The 16406-nt window shown below is 42.1% G+C and overlaps 1 protein-coding gene across 1 annotated transcript in view; it reads right to left on the reverse strand.

Annotated features, from left to right (window-relative positions):
* The window catches only part of DPP10 (dipeptidyl peptidase like 10), a 1181383-nt gene that overhangs the window by 52544 nt on the left and 1112433 nt on the right, over positions 1-16406 (reverse strand). The window contains exon 20 of the mRNA XM_029605348.1: positions 11047-11241. Coding sequence (XP_029461208.1) covers positions 11047-11241 — 195 coding nt within the window. The remainder of the gene's footprint in view (positions 1-11046; positions 11242-16406) is intronic.

Genomic DNA, 16406 nt, shown 5'->3' on the forward strand with positions numbered 1-16406 from the left:
GTTTAAACATCTTTGTGCGTTTGCAATGGACCACATCTTGGTGTTTTAGATACCTTTGCTCTGTTTGTGATGGACCGCAATATACACCTTGTGAGTTTATACTCTTTTTTGCTATTTGTAATTCACGTCACTCCATATCTTGGTGGTTTAGATACCTTTGAGCTGTTTGCATTTCCCCACATTGTATGCCTTGAGGGCTTTGATACTTTACGCTGTTTGCAATTTTCAGTACTATGTCTTATAGGTCAGTGCTCACTGGCATGTATTAGATCTACTATCACTAAAGTTATACAAGTACCAGTTAGAATCATAACTGATTTAATGAGCTATTTGCTGTTTCATTGTACTGGCCATGTGTACGCTCAATCTTTTCAGTTTGAAAGGATCAACCACATTACTCCTACTGAAACAGGCATCCCCTACTCTGGCCGTCTTCAAGCTTTTGTCCAAATCCATTGCTTTGCATGCCTGCTGTACCACTCCTTGGACCTTTCATGCCTTTCCATGTACCGTCGATCTTTACAGCTTAATAGAAGTAAATGCTATTGGTAGGATCAACCACATTTCTCCAACTGAGACAAGCATCCCACAATCCAGCTGTCTTTGATCTTCTGTCCGAATTCCCTACTACTATGGTACATGTTGACTCTTACTCTTGTCCTTGACATATGGTGCCTTTGCATGTTTGCTGCACCACTCCTCAGGCTTTTGATACAATTCTTCTTCTGCTTCAGCCCTTCAGGTACACCTTTGAGGTTTTATAGCTACTCTTCTCACTGTTTTGCTCTGCTTCTACTATTTCAGTTTTAAATAACTGCCACCTCCACTACTGCCAATGCTGCTCCAAGCCAGTCTTGGTTCCTTAGGGTACTTCCTCCAGTGCTATAACTGTCTATGAGGGTCCTTCCACTACCATATTTTCTGACTCTTGGTCTTCCCTGGCTATCTGATGCTTTTCATAGGACTGAAACCCAGTTTCTTTAATGGTTTCATGCCCTCTTTGACATTTTCTTCAAAATCTGTTCCTATATAATTCTTGCTATTATTGGTCTCATCCAGTATTTCATTTTTGATGGATTATAACACATTAAAAGTTAAGGGCTGCAGAAGTGAAACAACTAGATCCACCAGGACTACACTCCTCCATGATTACTGCTTCTAAGATAATGAAGGTAGTATTTGCAAAAATTTGATTCATAAGAAAAATCATGTCCAGGATTCCCTGAATCAGAAGCTTAGTGGCTAAAGAGCCTTTGATGCCTCTAGTCAGTTGCATCTTAGCTTCCAATGAAGACTAACTCCAAGCTTGAACAGCCAGCTCCTTCAGAAATCACATTAGGCCTCCTCCAGGGATTTCCACTGGCTTCTCCCTGCCTAGAACTTTGCACCGATTTGAATGGTTCCCTTTTTCCCTCATTTGGAGCTTAGAGGTGTTCTTGCTACTCTGAACAGCTGTTTTGTGCCTCTCATGATGCTTTGGGATATTCTTGCTATCCTTTCAGTTGATTTCACTATCACTACCTTGGGTGTGGTTCCTGCCTCTTTTGATGCTTTATTCTCCCTTTACAGTGCTGTGATTTATTTATGCCACACTTGGTGCCATTTTGTCCCTCTCATATAATTGTGAGTAAGTTTAGGGGTACAGGAACCTGTCTGCTACAGGACTCTTCCAGTTCTCCTCCCACTTCACTTTATGATCCTAAGCTCAGGAAGAGACAATATGTTCTCCACAGAGTTAGACTTTTATTTATTATATTTGGCAGAATTATCATTTAGAAGATAACAATACATATCTCTAACATCCTGGCTACTAAGCACCAGTTTACCCTAAAGAAGGTTCTATACCATAGATGGTTTCAAACATGCCATAAACCTTAGCCTGCCTAATATATTAATACTTATGGCTAACTTACTTACCCCCGGTCCCAATTTCAGGTGATTTCCTTCTGTTTACCTCTGAATCAAGCTCTGGCTGGAGGTCTTCAGAACCGTTTGGGAAGGAGGATTGCTTCTGGGTCTGGTACTGGCAGACTTGCTGGGCTGCTCTCAGCTCTTCACCACCTCAGACTCCGCATCACCCTCTGAGCCCAGGACAGGCCACCTCCTCTCTCTTGTCTTCTGGCCATGCCTCGTCTTCTCCCTTCTCGATAGCAGAGGGTGCTGGCCTGCTTTGAGTCTGCTCCCTTTCTCATTTTCCCCCCATATTTATACTTCCCAGCTGATAAATATTCATAAGCTTGTATATAATCATGTAGTTGGTGGAGGGTCTTTGCCACATTTCAGGTCTTTTCCCCCTTCCTTTTTCTTGGGGGGGGGGGGGGCGGGGTCCTGCCATGACTGGACCAAGGCTGTATGCCAGCATCAGTGTTTTCTCCATTTCAGAATGTTTCTCCTTCATCCATGGGTGGGGGTGGGGTCCCTCTGACATCTGGACTTCTCTTGGCTGGTCCGTGACTTCTGCTTATGAGCTTATATTGCTGCCTTGGCTTTATTTACACAGGAGCTTACAAACAGGCAGATCATGATAAGCATCCTTCAATTCTAGTTTTAAGTTCCCTTCTGGGCAAAGTGTCTTTTCTTTAGCTGTAACAGTGTTTTGGCCTGTCAATATACTGGTCCACTTACTTCTTGGCTATTATGATTCATATTGGGTGCTTTCGGTGGCTAAACATGAGATATCTCCCTACATAACCTTGGGGGAGGGTAGGTTCATGCCACTGTTGTTGGTGCCCTTTGCCACACTTTTGCAGCCTTGGGTGATCTGGCCAGTCTTTCTGCTGTTTTAATTCTCTGATGGTGCCTTGGAGAACTCCTGCCACTGCTGGAATCAGTTTGCCCCATTACAGGTTCTTGGAGTCTTCATGCCATTTTTTGTGCCATGTTGATAACATCTTGGCATGCCTTCTGCCTTCTGATGATGTCTACTAATATTTCATTAGAAATGATTAGAAAATTCCAATTTGGGAGCCCAAAATAGGCTGCATTGCTTCCTCCATTGATAATAATGGGGGAAGTAAACATTTTTTGTTTAAAACTAATGAACTGAGGTATCCTACAAAACAAATAGATGAACCAAAACAAAAATGTTTCCTTTGCATATCCCTAGTTTATAGTGGCAGTCATAAAATAAAACAGAATATTATTGACTGATGGTACAACCACACCTGGAGAATTGTATGCATTTCTCATCTCCCCATATCAAAAAAGACATAGCAGAACTAGAAAAGGTACAAAGGAAAGCAAGAAAAATGATAAAGGGGATGGAATGGCTCCCCTATGATAAGAGGCTGCATAGATTAGGGAAAAGAGACTGCTAAGAGGGAACATGATAGAAATTTATAAAATCATGAAAGTAAACATCATCAGATTTAAAATAAATCATAGAAAGCAGGGCCAGATTTTCAAAGGGTTACGCGGGCCGGGTCTATTTTAAAATGGCCCGGCGACGCGTGTAAAGCCCCAGGATGCATGTAAGTCCCGGGGCTTTACTAAAGGGGTGGGGCAGGGCGGGGCCTGTTAAATATCTGTTAGCATTTCCCATTCAATTTTTCCATCTTGATAGGGTGGATAATAGTAAACCCCCACTGCTATACTCCTCACATTCATGCTTGGAATTTCTATTCATACAGATTCCATAATGACATTTATTTTCTGCAGAATTTGCATCATACTTGGCTCTATGTCAATTGTTTTAAATGAAGGACAATTGCAATGAAATTGTCTATTTTGTTTTGTTTCGGGAGCCCTGCAAAATTAAGTAAAAAAATGCTGAAATTTCATAAAATTTGGTATTTCGTGTTAGTTCACCCTAACAGGGCTTTGCACGCTAATTGAATGTTAGCGCGTACTAACTGAAAATGTTTCCGATAAGTTAAAAAGTGTCCATCAAGGGAGAAGTTCCTTAGCTAGAGGTATAGTTCTGCATTCCCATTGGCTGTCTCCTTAGTTACTTGTGTTGCCAAGGCTGAAGGTATTGTTTGTTGTGGGATGGCCAGTGCCTAGTAACAAGTATAAACAAACAAGTAATGTAATAATAGCATCAAGTTCTAGTCAGAAAAAGCAAAAGCATGTAATACAATTGCATATTTTGAACTTGCCAATCCCTTTATATTTTAGGAAAGGGGCCCTGGCATTTTGGGATATGCACATATATTTGCCTACTTACTCATATATTTTTATACTTGCCAATTATCTGGTATGATATTAAACATTTTAAAAATATAGAACTAACTGGATGGGAGATCTAGGTGAACTGGTGGGAGTTCAGGCTGAAGAACCAGGAATGTCTCGAACACCTGAAGAAGGACTGGGTGAACTAGTGAACTAACTGGAAAACTGGATAATTTCAATTATATGCACGTTTTACAATTGGCCAACTTGCTCGCATGAATCAGGACTTAAGCAAACAAGTCCTACTTTACTTTCAAGTGTAAAATATATACACATATATTTTTAAAATAGGAAAAGTACACTTTTTCAATGCATTCATATATGTATTGCTTGTATTTTTTGTAATGTTGCCTGTTATATAGCCTCCCAACCACCAGAGGTCCCTGTAGAGCTGCTTCTACTCTTGCTCCAGTCATAGTCTCCATGATTCTATGACTCGCCAGGGCTGTGACTATTTAATCCTGCCTCTGACTTTGCTCACTACCTTGTCATTGATCTTACTAGCTCTTTGCTTGGCTCTTACCTGCTTTGGCCTTCCCAGGCTTTTTGTCTTTGCTTTGTCTGTGGCTTTCCCAGGACTTCTGCCTTTGCTTTTCCCTGTGGCCTTCTCAGGCATTCTGCCCTTGACTTGTTCTGTGGCCTATCAGGCCTTCTGCTATATTCCTGCCTGATGGCCTTCTCAGGCCTGCTTTCTAGTCTGTTGTCATCAGCTTTTGTGTTGCTTGTTCTGTTTTTTCCTATCCTTGTCCTGTCCTAGCTGTTCTGTCTATTCCAGTCTGTTCCAGCCTTACTCGCAACTGGCTCGTGTTCCAGTCTGTTCCAGAGTTCCATGCGTAATATATGCGCGTAACCCTTTTAAAAGCCTCCTGTGTGCGCCGAGCCTATTTTGCATAGACTCAGCAATGCGTGCAAGCCCCGGGACGCGCGTATGTCCCGGGGCTTGACAAAATGAGCAGGACGGGGGCGGGACCGAGGCAGGTGCTACTTTGTGAACAAAGGTGAGGGTTTTTTTTTAGATAGGGTTGGGGGGCGGGTTAGGTAGGGGAAGGGAGGTGAAGGTGGGGGGGGCTGAAGGAAAGTTCCTTCCAAAGCCGCTCCGATTTTGGAGCGGTCTCGGAGGGAACAGGAAAAGCCATCGGGGCTCCCCTAGGGCTCGGCGCGCAAGTGCACAAGTGTGCACTTGCGCGCCGACCCTAGATTTTATAACATGCGCGCGGCTGCGCGCGCATGTTATAAAATCGGGCGTAGATTTGTGCACGCCGGGTTGCCCGTGCACATGTTATAAAATCTGGCCCTAAGTATCATGTATTTTGCTGCAAATATTACACAGAACATTTATCAAGTTTGTTGCAAGTTGAAAACTAGAAATAAATATGACAATGACTAAAAGGTCAATATTCAAAAGAATTTGTTCGGCTAAGTCCGAGACTTAAGCTGACAAGCCTATGGTTTAAAAATGTCCCCACACTGACTAGCCAAAGTTTAGCTGTTTGAGTCATTATCTAGTTAAAACTTTGCTGGATAGAAAAGAAGAAGTATGGGGGTGTTACAGGGCAGAGCAAGGTTATGCAGCTAACTTAGCTGATATTCAGAGTTATCTGGCTAAGGGCCTCATTTACAAAGCCATGGTATTTTTCCCAAAGGGGAAAATACAGCAGAACTTACTAACTGGCAGTTCTCTGCTTTGCTGCCTTGTAAATCCTCTGGTATTTTACTGTTGGGTAAATACCATGGCATTACAAGGCCCTAAATCTTTTGAGGCCCTGGGACTCTGGAGCCCCAGATCAATCCTAACAACAACCCTCCAAGTGTCTAAAAGACCCCAAGCATCTACAGAGATTCCATACCCCCCCCCCCCGGAGGCAGCTGAAGTAGCAAAAATAAAATGATTAATTAAGACCCCTCCCAGATGTAGGCCTCACCCCAACTCCCAATCTCTCCCATTTTTAACAAAAATAGCCCCCATGGAGGCCGGACCCCCCTCACTTCACACCCAAGCCTACCTCTTGTTTGGACATACCAAACAAGCCATGGTGGGCTACAGGGGGGCCCTGGAGCACCCTCCTTAGGCTCCAGACCCATCAGCAGCCATCTTCCAAAATGGTACCAGCTTGCCTGGTAGCTTGCCTTTGACCTATCGCGTGCTGGGGCTGCTGGCATGATTCATTTTAGAAAACTGGCACTGATGGGTCCAGAGCCTAGGGGGCATTTAGGGCCCCCACTAGACCACCAGAGCTTGTTTGATAAGTCCAAGGGGATCAGGAGGGTGGGCTAAGGTGAGGGAGCCGATCTTCAGGAAGGGATACTGGAAGAATTCAGCAACGTTTGTGATGATTTTTCAAGACTAAAAGTGTTGCATCTTCAAGTCGAATGACGACTTATGTGTAACAAACACATATTGTATTTCTGGATGGAACTCCACAAGTGAAGTAAAAGCTGCTGTTTGCCATTTATTATTGGTCTTGAAGATAATGGGAAGATTTGCTGTTGCACGAGTTAATAACATTATGTGACTGCTACTTTTACTTTGGTTACTGAGAAGGTTAACAGAGCATTTGTAGCTCTGTATTTTGGACTTAAAGAAAATCAGAGATAAAAAATGGATTTAAAGAAAAGTAGAGATATATTTAATGATATTTTGTACTTAATGAATGATGGTGAATGAGGATTGTGTGGAGGTTGGAGAGTATCTATGAGTGTTGTTTTGAGAGTGTTTTTTTAGGAAATGGCCTTTAGATATATTAAATGTCTTTTATGAGATCTTCTTTATGGAATTTATAATGTAATGAGGGTATTGCTAATAAAATATTGTCAGAAAGATATATCTCTGGTTGGTGTTCCAATAGTTTAATATTTTAAATAATTGATATAGATTTCTATGATACTGTTCTGGTTTGTACTTTGTTAGGGATATTTTTACCTCAAAGGGTAGGGGTTGTGGAGTTGGGGGGGGGGGGGGGAGAACCTGCACTTGGGCAGGTCTTAAATTTAAAAATGTATTTCTGCTATTTCGGCTGCCTCCAGGGGTGGTAGGGGCAGGACAGGGGGTGCCCAGAGACCCCCAAGGGCTTTGACACACTTGGGGGTTACTTGGGATGATCGACAGTAGCATACTAAGGGGGGGGGGTGCGAGGGAGGCGGTCTGCCTCTGGTGACAACAGGGGGAGGGGGTGACATTGCCACCAGCAGGGCGGTCCCACAGTGGTGCGGAGCAGTGATATGCTGACGGGGTTTCCACTCCCACCAGCGGAGCCAGTGGCAGAAGAAAAGGCCCCTGCAGTACAGCCGGCATCTCCCGGAGCTGGAGGCAGAAGAAGAGAGGCCCTGCTGTGCAGCCAGCGGCTGAAGAAGTAAGAGACTGGCCCTGTGAGAGTAAGTGCCAGTGTGTGAGAGGGGTGTGTGTGTGCGTATGTGTGTGTGTGTATGAGAGGATACCTGTGTGTGCATATAAGAGTGAGTGTGCTTGTGCCGTGTGTGTATATATATATATATATATATATATATATATATATATATATATATGAGAGGGCAGGGCTGGTGCAAGGGTAGTAGGCACCCTAGGTGAACCTTCTGTCTTGTGCCCCACCTTCCCCCGGTCTAGGCTCCGGCCCTAACCTTATTCACTCAGACAGGCCCCCTCTCTTACACACACTTAGGTTTCTCATCTCAATCACACACGCACCCTTATACAGACTCTCTCCCTCTCTCTCACTAACATCATTGCTCTCTCATACATACACAATCCCTTTCACTCACACACACACAAACACAGGTGGTGCTTGTGGTCCACCAAGGCTCTACTCCTCTCGGCCATGAGTGCGATGGGCTTTGCTCTTGGCGCCACATGGTTGCTCTTTGCTGCCCCCTAATGGCTGGCATCCTAGGCAACTGCCTAATTTGCCAATTGGGATGCACCGGCCCTGTGAAAGGGTGCCTGTGTGCGGGGGTGAGGGTGGGGTTGAGAGAGAAGCAATGTGTGTATGTGTGTTTGTGTGTGTGCGTATGTGAGACAGGAATCGGTTGTGAGAGATACAGAGGAAGCGGGTGTGTATGTATGTGTGAGAGAGAGACAGAGGAAATATGTGTATGTCTGTCTCTCACAGACACACACACACACTCAAGCTCCCTCTGTCTCTCACCAAGCATGTATGTGTGTGAGAGACAGAGGGAGCATATTTTGTTTGTGTCTTGTGTGTGTGTGTGTGTGTGTGTGTGTGTACCCCCAGTTGACGACAATCTCATGGTGACAGGTATGGAGACTGGGAGATTTTTAAAATCATCAGTTTTGAATACTGGGTATTATTTGATATCTGCTGTTCTGAAATATTTTACAGGTGTTTAGGACATTTTAAAAAATGTGTACAGGAGCTTCTAATTATTATTATTCTATTAATCAGCTGTTTTGAAATGTATATATTTTTTAGTATTATTTTACTATTCTGATTGATTTATATTTCTTAATTGTATTTTTTTGAGGAATAGTAATTTTCTGCTTTTCCATTACTGATCTGCAGACAGAAACTGACTTATGGTTTCCAGTTCAGTTTTTGTCTGCATGTATGAGAGAAAGAGAGATAGAGAAAACATGTATGTGTGTGTATATGTGTGTGTGTTAGAATGTGAGAGTGACACAGATGAAGCATGTGTGTGTATGAGAGATGGAGGAAACATGTCTATGTGTATGAGAGAGACACATAGGAAGTGTATGTGAGAGAGAGAAGGAGCATACTGTGTGTGTGTGTGTGTGCATGCGTGTCTCCAGTCTACAACAATCTTATGATGAAAGATATGGAGAGCAGGAGATTTTAAAAATCCTTATTAGTTTTAATTATTGGCTGTTATTTGATGTGTCTGCTGTTTTGAAATATTTTATCTATGTTAAGGAAATTTTAAAATTATATATTGGGAGGGGTGCCAAAGAAGTATCCGCCCCGGGTGCCAAATACTTTAGGTACGCCACTGCTGATCGGTCACTATAAATCATGGTCCTGGGAGCACTGGGATGTGCCTAACATCCCACCAGATGAAGTTAGTTACAACCTTTGATCTGTAGCTAACTTTAATTCAAATAACGCAGCCTGAAACGTTTGAGGCAAGCCGTGCTATTGTATTGGAATGTATTAGGTTAGTAATGAGCTGATTAGCATGCATCTGCATGCTAATCTATTCGTTATTCTCGCGGTGTCAAGGGCAGAATAACATGCAGTATTTTAAATACAGCATATTATCTGTGCATTAGGCCATTTACCTTGTGGTAAATGGGCTAATGTGCCTTTGTAAATGATACCCTAACTTTGCTGGACTCCCTCAGAGCAGTTCTAAAGTTATCAAGGTACATCTATCCATACAATTTCGTACTGAACTGGCAGTTATAAAGAAAAAAAAACAAAACATCTGGTTATGTATATTTAAAAATACAACTCCTGGGCATTCAGGCCCATCCCCTACTCCACCAAAAAACTTAAAAATACTGTGGGCTAGCAGTAGATGCTTCTGCCACCCCTAACCACCAAAATTGTAAAAAAAGATGAGGATCATAGCAATCTGAAGCTGGTCCCCCCTTCCTCCATAATACTACATGCAAATTCATCAAGCCCCCTTCCTGTGCCTCATCCCGCCCTCTCAACCTAATTATAATCTCAACTCCACCTTCCCCTCCCTCCTCTCCCTGGACCCGCACTCACACACCAGCCAGGTGCATCTCATTGCTTTCAGTGTTGCTCTGACAGCAGTGCTGGAAGCCTAAGCAAACAAGGATGCTGTCAGAGACGGCCTCCCACAGCAGCCTTGCCAGCAATACACATCCAGAGTTGCTGCGAGACCCATGGCCAGGAAGGGAGTAAAACTGACAGCAGGCACAGGTGGGGTTTGGGGATTTCATGGGGATGGTGGACTAAAGGTTGTAGGGAGTGGGGGTCAGGAGGGGCTCAGCAAATTTGCTTGTAATATTGGGAAGGGAAGGGGGTTGGCCTCGGGTCACTACAATCTGCATTTTTTTTTTTTTTAATTTTGCTGGTTTAGAAGGCTTGGGAAGGGGATTGAGTAGTAGCCCAAAATACCTTTAAGTATTTTAAGAGGGTGGGGGAGCAGGTCTAAATTCCCAGAAGCCTTTTATGTTTAGGCACCAGCTACATTCTGGATAAACTTAGCCAGATAAACCTAGCCGGATACCCTTAAACCTATCCGGCTATATTGAGAATATATCTGGTTAGTTTTCAAGATAGCCAGGTAAAGTTATCTAGATATATGCAGCATATTCAAGATATTCAGCAAGAGATTTGTCGTGTTGAATACTGATGTCAAGTTATCTGGCTAACCCTAGCCAGATAATTTATTTTATTTATTTATTTTATTTGTAGTTTTTCTTGACTGATCATCATCAGAGAAATCATGCCGGTTTACAATTAACTAGGGAGAACGAAGTAGGAAGAGAGCAGTTACAAAAAACAAGGTCATAAAAACTGGGGGGGTGCGAGAGGAGGATGCACGGGAAAGAGTGCAGCAGGCAAGAAGGATAAGGGACCTTAATATATGGTAGCAAATAAAGCTATACAACAGCCGACAAAGCTGTTGTGTAGCTATATACACATTTGTCCATTCACCAGCTTACTGAATACCTACTTAGATTTTATGGCTACATTTAAATGAAAAATCTAGTCCCTAAATCATTTTCTTCTGGCTTATGATTTATTATAATCACATTTTAATATATCAGGATTGGCATCAGGAAGCAGGGATGATTCCACAGGCAAAAAAAAAAAAAGCAAAAAAAGTTATGTGAATATTTCAAAAGAAATGTTTTAAGTGAAGAATAGCAGTGTTGAAAGAGAGGGAAAATAGTAACTGAATGAAAAAAAAATATTTTCAAATACTCACTCAACAGCAGTTATTTGGTCTTTGACATCTATTGATCCTAAGCATCGGTGGACTTCGTGCAGAATTTTAAGTCCCTGAAATCCACTCCCTCTGCCATCAAATCGAGCTAGGACGACGTTATCGGAGTTGACAAGCACTGAATCCCAGTCCATGTGAAACTTATCTGTAACCGACTGGCTACCTGGAGATTCATCACTACAAATACCAACAGAGCAAACACAAATGAGGCTCCTGGCAAAGCAAAGCACTGAGAGAAGGACAAGATGTGATGGGCTTTAACTTATATCAGCAGAGATTTAGGTTAGTAGATATTAGGTAAAACTTTCTAGCAGTAAAAGTAGTCAAGCACTAGAAACAAGTTAATCTTCATCACAGAGGATTTGAAAGACACGGCTGGATAAACATTTATCTCACACAAAAGATGTACAATGGGATAAAGTGACCTGCCTACCCTCGCACATGGTCAGTGACAAAGGCAATTCCAGTTGAATCAAATACATATGTTTGTGCAGCAGAGCAATCATTAGTGTGGAAAAAGCAGAAACACAATGTGGAGGATTCAGGGTAAGCAAAGGAGGCATGAAAGAATTTTAGGGGAAATGCTGTTTTTCCAGTGTTTATCTAATAAACACCAGTAATTTTATTCTATTTCTTTGCATCAGGTGTGTGTTATAGGACTTTGGGCTTTATTTTCCAATATCGCATTGGAGAGCCTTACTATAGTGCCTATGCCCTACATAGGTATTTCAATCCCTATGGGAGGGCTACCTACTAACTCGGGGTGGGGATTAGGTATGAGCGTCGGGGGTTGGGGGCCACTTTCGCATTCCACATGAGACCTACGGACAGAACAGTGGTCTCTAGTGCAGATTTGCTGGCCTTCGGAGTGAGGACGCTCACTCCAAGAAGTGGTTTGGGCAACGTTCTCTCTACCTAGCTTGATGGACACTCTACCTGGGCAACAACATGCTAGGTGGAGAGAATGTTGGCCAAATCTCCGCTTGGAGTGAGCGTCCTCACTCTGACGGCCAGCAAATCTGCACTAGAGACCACTGTTCTGTCCGTAGGTCTCATGTGCAATGCGAAAGTGGCCCCCAACCCCCGACGCTCATACCTAATCCCCACCCCGAGTTAGTAGGTAGCCCTCCCATAGGGATTGAAATACCTATGTAGGGCATAGGCACTATAGTAAGTCTCTCTCTCTCTCTCTCTCTCTCTTTCAAACAGGCTGTCTGGAGGTATTGTGGATGGCGATACTCCTTTTCTGGCCCGTAGCGCAGTCCATAACGCGAGGTTGGAGTTGTAGTTATTAGCCGCGCTAGCAGCCACGCTAACACTGAGGCTGTTTCGCCGCACACGATACACAGGTTCCCGCTTTACATATGCTCCGCCCCAACTCCGCCCCCTGAATACCAAATGACTAATTTGCATTCGCAAATCGCGTTAACAGCTGTTAACGCGATTTGCGAATTTATCGCACGCGGTAAAGTGCTTGGAAAATGAGGCCCTTTATCTGTTAAAACCTAAAATCAGAAATCATAATCATAATCTGCTGGGAATCACTGGTTATCAACTAAAATATTCAAGTAGTAATCTTTTGTATAGACAAAACTAATAACCTAGTAGCACAGTAAACGATGTCAGAGAAAGATCAGCTGGAGAATCCAGTCTGCTCAGTTCAGATTTTAGGGATGTGAAATGGGCCAAGTTTTTGTTTTACTGTTTGGGGTTTTTTTTTGTGAGGGAAGAGATGTAGTTTGTTTAATGTTTATTTTGATTTAGTCCATCTGTTGAACTGTATTTATTTATTTAGATTTATATTCCGCTTTTCACACTTTTTTTTCCAGCACTTCAAAGTAATAAACAGTAAATGAAAAAAAAAAAATCCCAAAAACAAAACAAAAAAAAAAATTTGAATGAACACAGACCCCCAGCCTCCACCACCCCCTGCTCTTCCCTTACCTCTTCCATAGCACAGGTAGAATGATAAAAAGAGAGCAGGAGTAATCATCAGTCTATCCTGCCCTGCCAGTTCTGCTTGGAAAATGCTGACTCAAGGCTGGCTTGTACCACATCCATTTGCAGCAGTAAAGTAATATGACTGTAAAGCTTGCTTTATGGCCATATTACTATTTGCCTAAAATTTTGGAGGGTTTTCATAGCCAGGAGCGATTTCGTTTGTTTGAAATGAACCAAACAGAATATGGTAATTCTTGGTTCAGATTACAAATTTGTTTCAAATGAGTGCGCATCTTTACTAGAGCCCTTCTCTCTGGTTCTCCACCATTTTGGGTACATGAGTATACATACTTCCATGACTGAAATACCACCTGATTTCAACATCCTGCATTGCCAATGTCTCCTATTAAACATTCTCAATACTGTTTCCACCATTGCCCTCCGTATCAGTCCCAAATATATCAAAATTCTGTTATAGTGCTGCCTTTCATCACCTCTACCAGTAGGCTTTTTCAGACATTGTCATTCTCTTTGGGTTTTATAATACCAGTACTTAATACAGCATCAAGACCTTCTTCTATGTCTTACCAGGCAGTTTTGTAACAATCCACCCAGCCTCCAAAATTTGTGAGGCTATTATCCAAACACATGTGGCCTCCTTTTGTTCACCGAAGAGGATCTAGTTAGCAGATATTTGGTTTACTCAGTATTTCCTATCCTCATGTATGCTATCCCCTCCCCCTTCCCCCCCCCCCACATACACACTTACAAATCTGTGAAAAAAGAAAACGGAAATAATCAGAGGTTTTCTTTCTTAAATCTAAGTGAAATGCAAATATATTTCCTGAAAATTAAATCTGTAAAATGACTAAAACGGAATGATAACTGATAGGGACTAAATATGCAGAGATGAGTCTATTAAGATTTCACTACAATAAAAGAAGTTAGGGCATTGGTTGAGATGTGAGTAAACTGAGCTTAAACAGGTCTGAGAGATGAAGGATGCAACTGATAAATTGTAGCTCTGTTTCCAGTTGCATAGGAACAATTACAATCTCTTATTATTTTTTTCTGTGGTGCAGAGTTTTAAAAGCTGAATTGATATTTACAATGAGAGATGTGGGGAAAAGAAATTTGAGGTCAGACTCAAACCAGGTGATTTTCAGCTTGGTTTGAGTTCCAGAGAAATTTTTTCAGGTGCCAGGACCAGGTGCATAGCCAGGCCATTAGCCCACGAACGTGCCACAACATCAGACACTCTGACCCAGACCCCTAGACAAGATGGCCATTACTGCATTCCTCCCTGGCCTAGCTCACTCCTAGGCAAATCATACAACTCTTTCTGTCCCCTTCAAGGAGCAAAGTGTCCATCTACATGACTGACACCGATGCCCTAAATTTCTGTTTCACATATTGTATACTGGAGAAAGGGGATAGGCTAGTGAAAGCTGTTCACCATGTGCAGCAACAAATCCTGCCTTCATACCCTAATGAAAATAGAATCTTAGGGCCAGCTGGCACCATTGAGCATGCCAGCAGGACAGGAGTAAGGGGCAAGTGGGGGACAGGTAGGCCCCGGCTCTAACCCACTTGAGGTTTTAAAAAGGGCATTGGGGTCGGAGGATGCCCCAGCTTCTCCCGCTTACTTGTGGAGGGGCCTGAGAAAGCTCTGTTTCGGTAATTTTTTTTGCATGATTTTTAAAAAAATGTACCCCTATATATTTATAGCAGAATAATGTGTTGTAAAAAAAAGGGGCGGGGGAGCGATAGTGCACATCTGGCCACATACTATCATCCCATAACGCCATGGGAAAAGGTGTAGTTATTTCCCGCGGTGCTGCTGGCAATAACTCCATTCAAACCCCACCCACACTCCTCCCCTTCCCCTAATTAGAATAATGTCACCGCGATGTGGCCGGTATCGTATGTGGTAGGGCCTTACTGCCTGTGATAACGGCCCATCACAGAATAAAGAACGATCCTAATAATGTTTATTTTGGTTTGACCTAGAGTTGTAATAGAGTAGACTATACATTGTTTAAATAAATAAATAAACCAAACTGAAATAAACATTAAACAATTAGAGACCTGGATAAAAAAAAGTGTCCCTGAAAAAAATCAAACTGAACTAAACAATGCCAGGATTTTATGGCAGGTGTGAAATGGTTCCATGGATGGAGATTTAACAATAAATTGGCTGCAGAGTTTTATACTATCTGTAATGGACTTATACTAGATTGTTGCAAGCTCTCCAGTGAGTAATAGCAATCATCCCATTTACTGGTTACTGCTACTTGCACTAGGGAAACTAGATCTTTCTTTTAAAAAAAAAGGTCACAATTGATAAAATGTATAGAATTGAAAAAAAAAAGATTTTGTAATAGATCCCACCTAAGACTTCCAGGATAAACCAGAGTCTATGCTACCTACCAAAATGTGGGCTTCATCTCACAGTTCTAATCTCTCCCTCCCCTAACTTCCAATACAATGACATAGTAATGGAGAATTTCTTCACCCAGATACCTCCAACTTCAATGAGTTTAATCTATTGTCTTGCATGCAATTTAAGATAAGCTGGAGGCAGCTATTCAAGCTTAACACAGCCTTCTCCTTTTGGGGGAAAAACTCCACATATAGTTGAATATCATCCACATACTGTGTACCTAAAACCTAACCCCTTCAACTCTTTTCAGATCAGAAGGTCATACAGAATAAAAAGCACAGGAAAGAGGATGAAGGTCTGGGAACACCACAGTAGTTTCCAGACAGTAGAAAAATTCTTTTTGAAGAACACCTTCTGTCTGAAACCAATCTTTTAAGAATAATGTAAACCATTCAAAAGCAATGCCTCAGACCGCATGTGAGCTTAACTGGGCTAGCAGCACCTCAAGGTACATGGTCTTGTTAGGTGCAATAGGTCACTAAAGAGTCATTACTGGAATCTAAATTCCTCAGCAAGTCATAAATAAGGACAGCAGAGCAGTTTCGGTGCTAATATTTATCATGTATTTATTATTTTATTTAACATTTTTCTATACCGCTCTCAACAATAGCGCACAAAGTGGTTTACAAAAAAGCATATACATAATAATTAAAACAAATAACACAATATGTAAAGTATCACATTTCCAAACTATAATACAACATATAATAAAATACATCATATTAACATCGTTAAAAGCCACAGAATCAGATATAATCAAAGGGCAAGCACTAATTCTAATACATATCAAATTAAGCATCACCTTGAATTGCTTGTTCTGAGCTATATTGCACTAAAGGCCTGTTTAAATAAATAGGTCTTAAGTTCCTTTTTAAAAATGTTCACTTTAGTAGCTTTGCGCAGAGAGACAGGGAGTGTGTTCCATAATTTTGGACCAGCAACTGAAAAAGCGCGACAT

Source organism: Rhinatrema bivittatum, chromosome 6, assembly GCF_901001135.1.
Source record: "Rhinatrema bivittatum chromosome 6, aRhiBiv1.1, whole genome shotgun sequence".
Lineage (NCBI taxonomy): Eukaryota > Metazoa > Chordata > Amphibia > Gymnophiona > Rhinatrematidae > Rhinatrema > Rhinatrema bivittatum.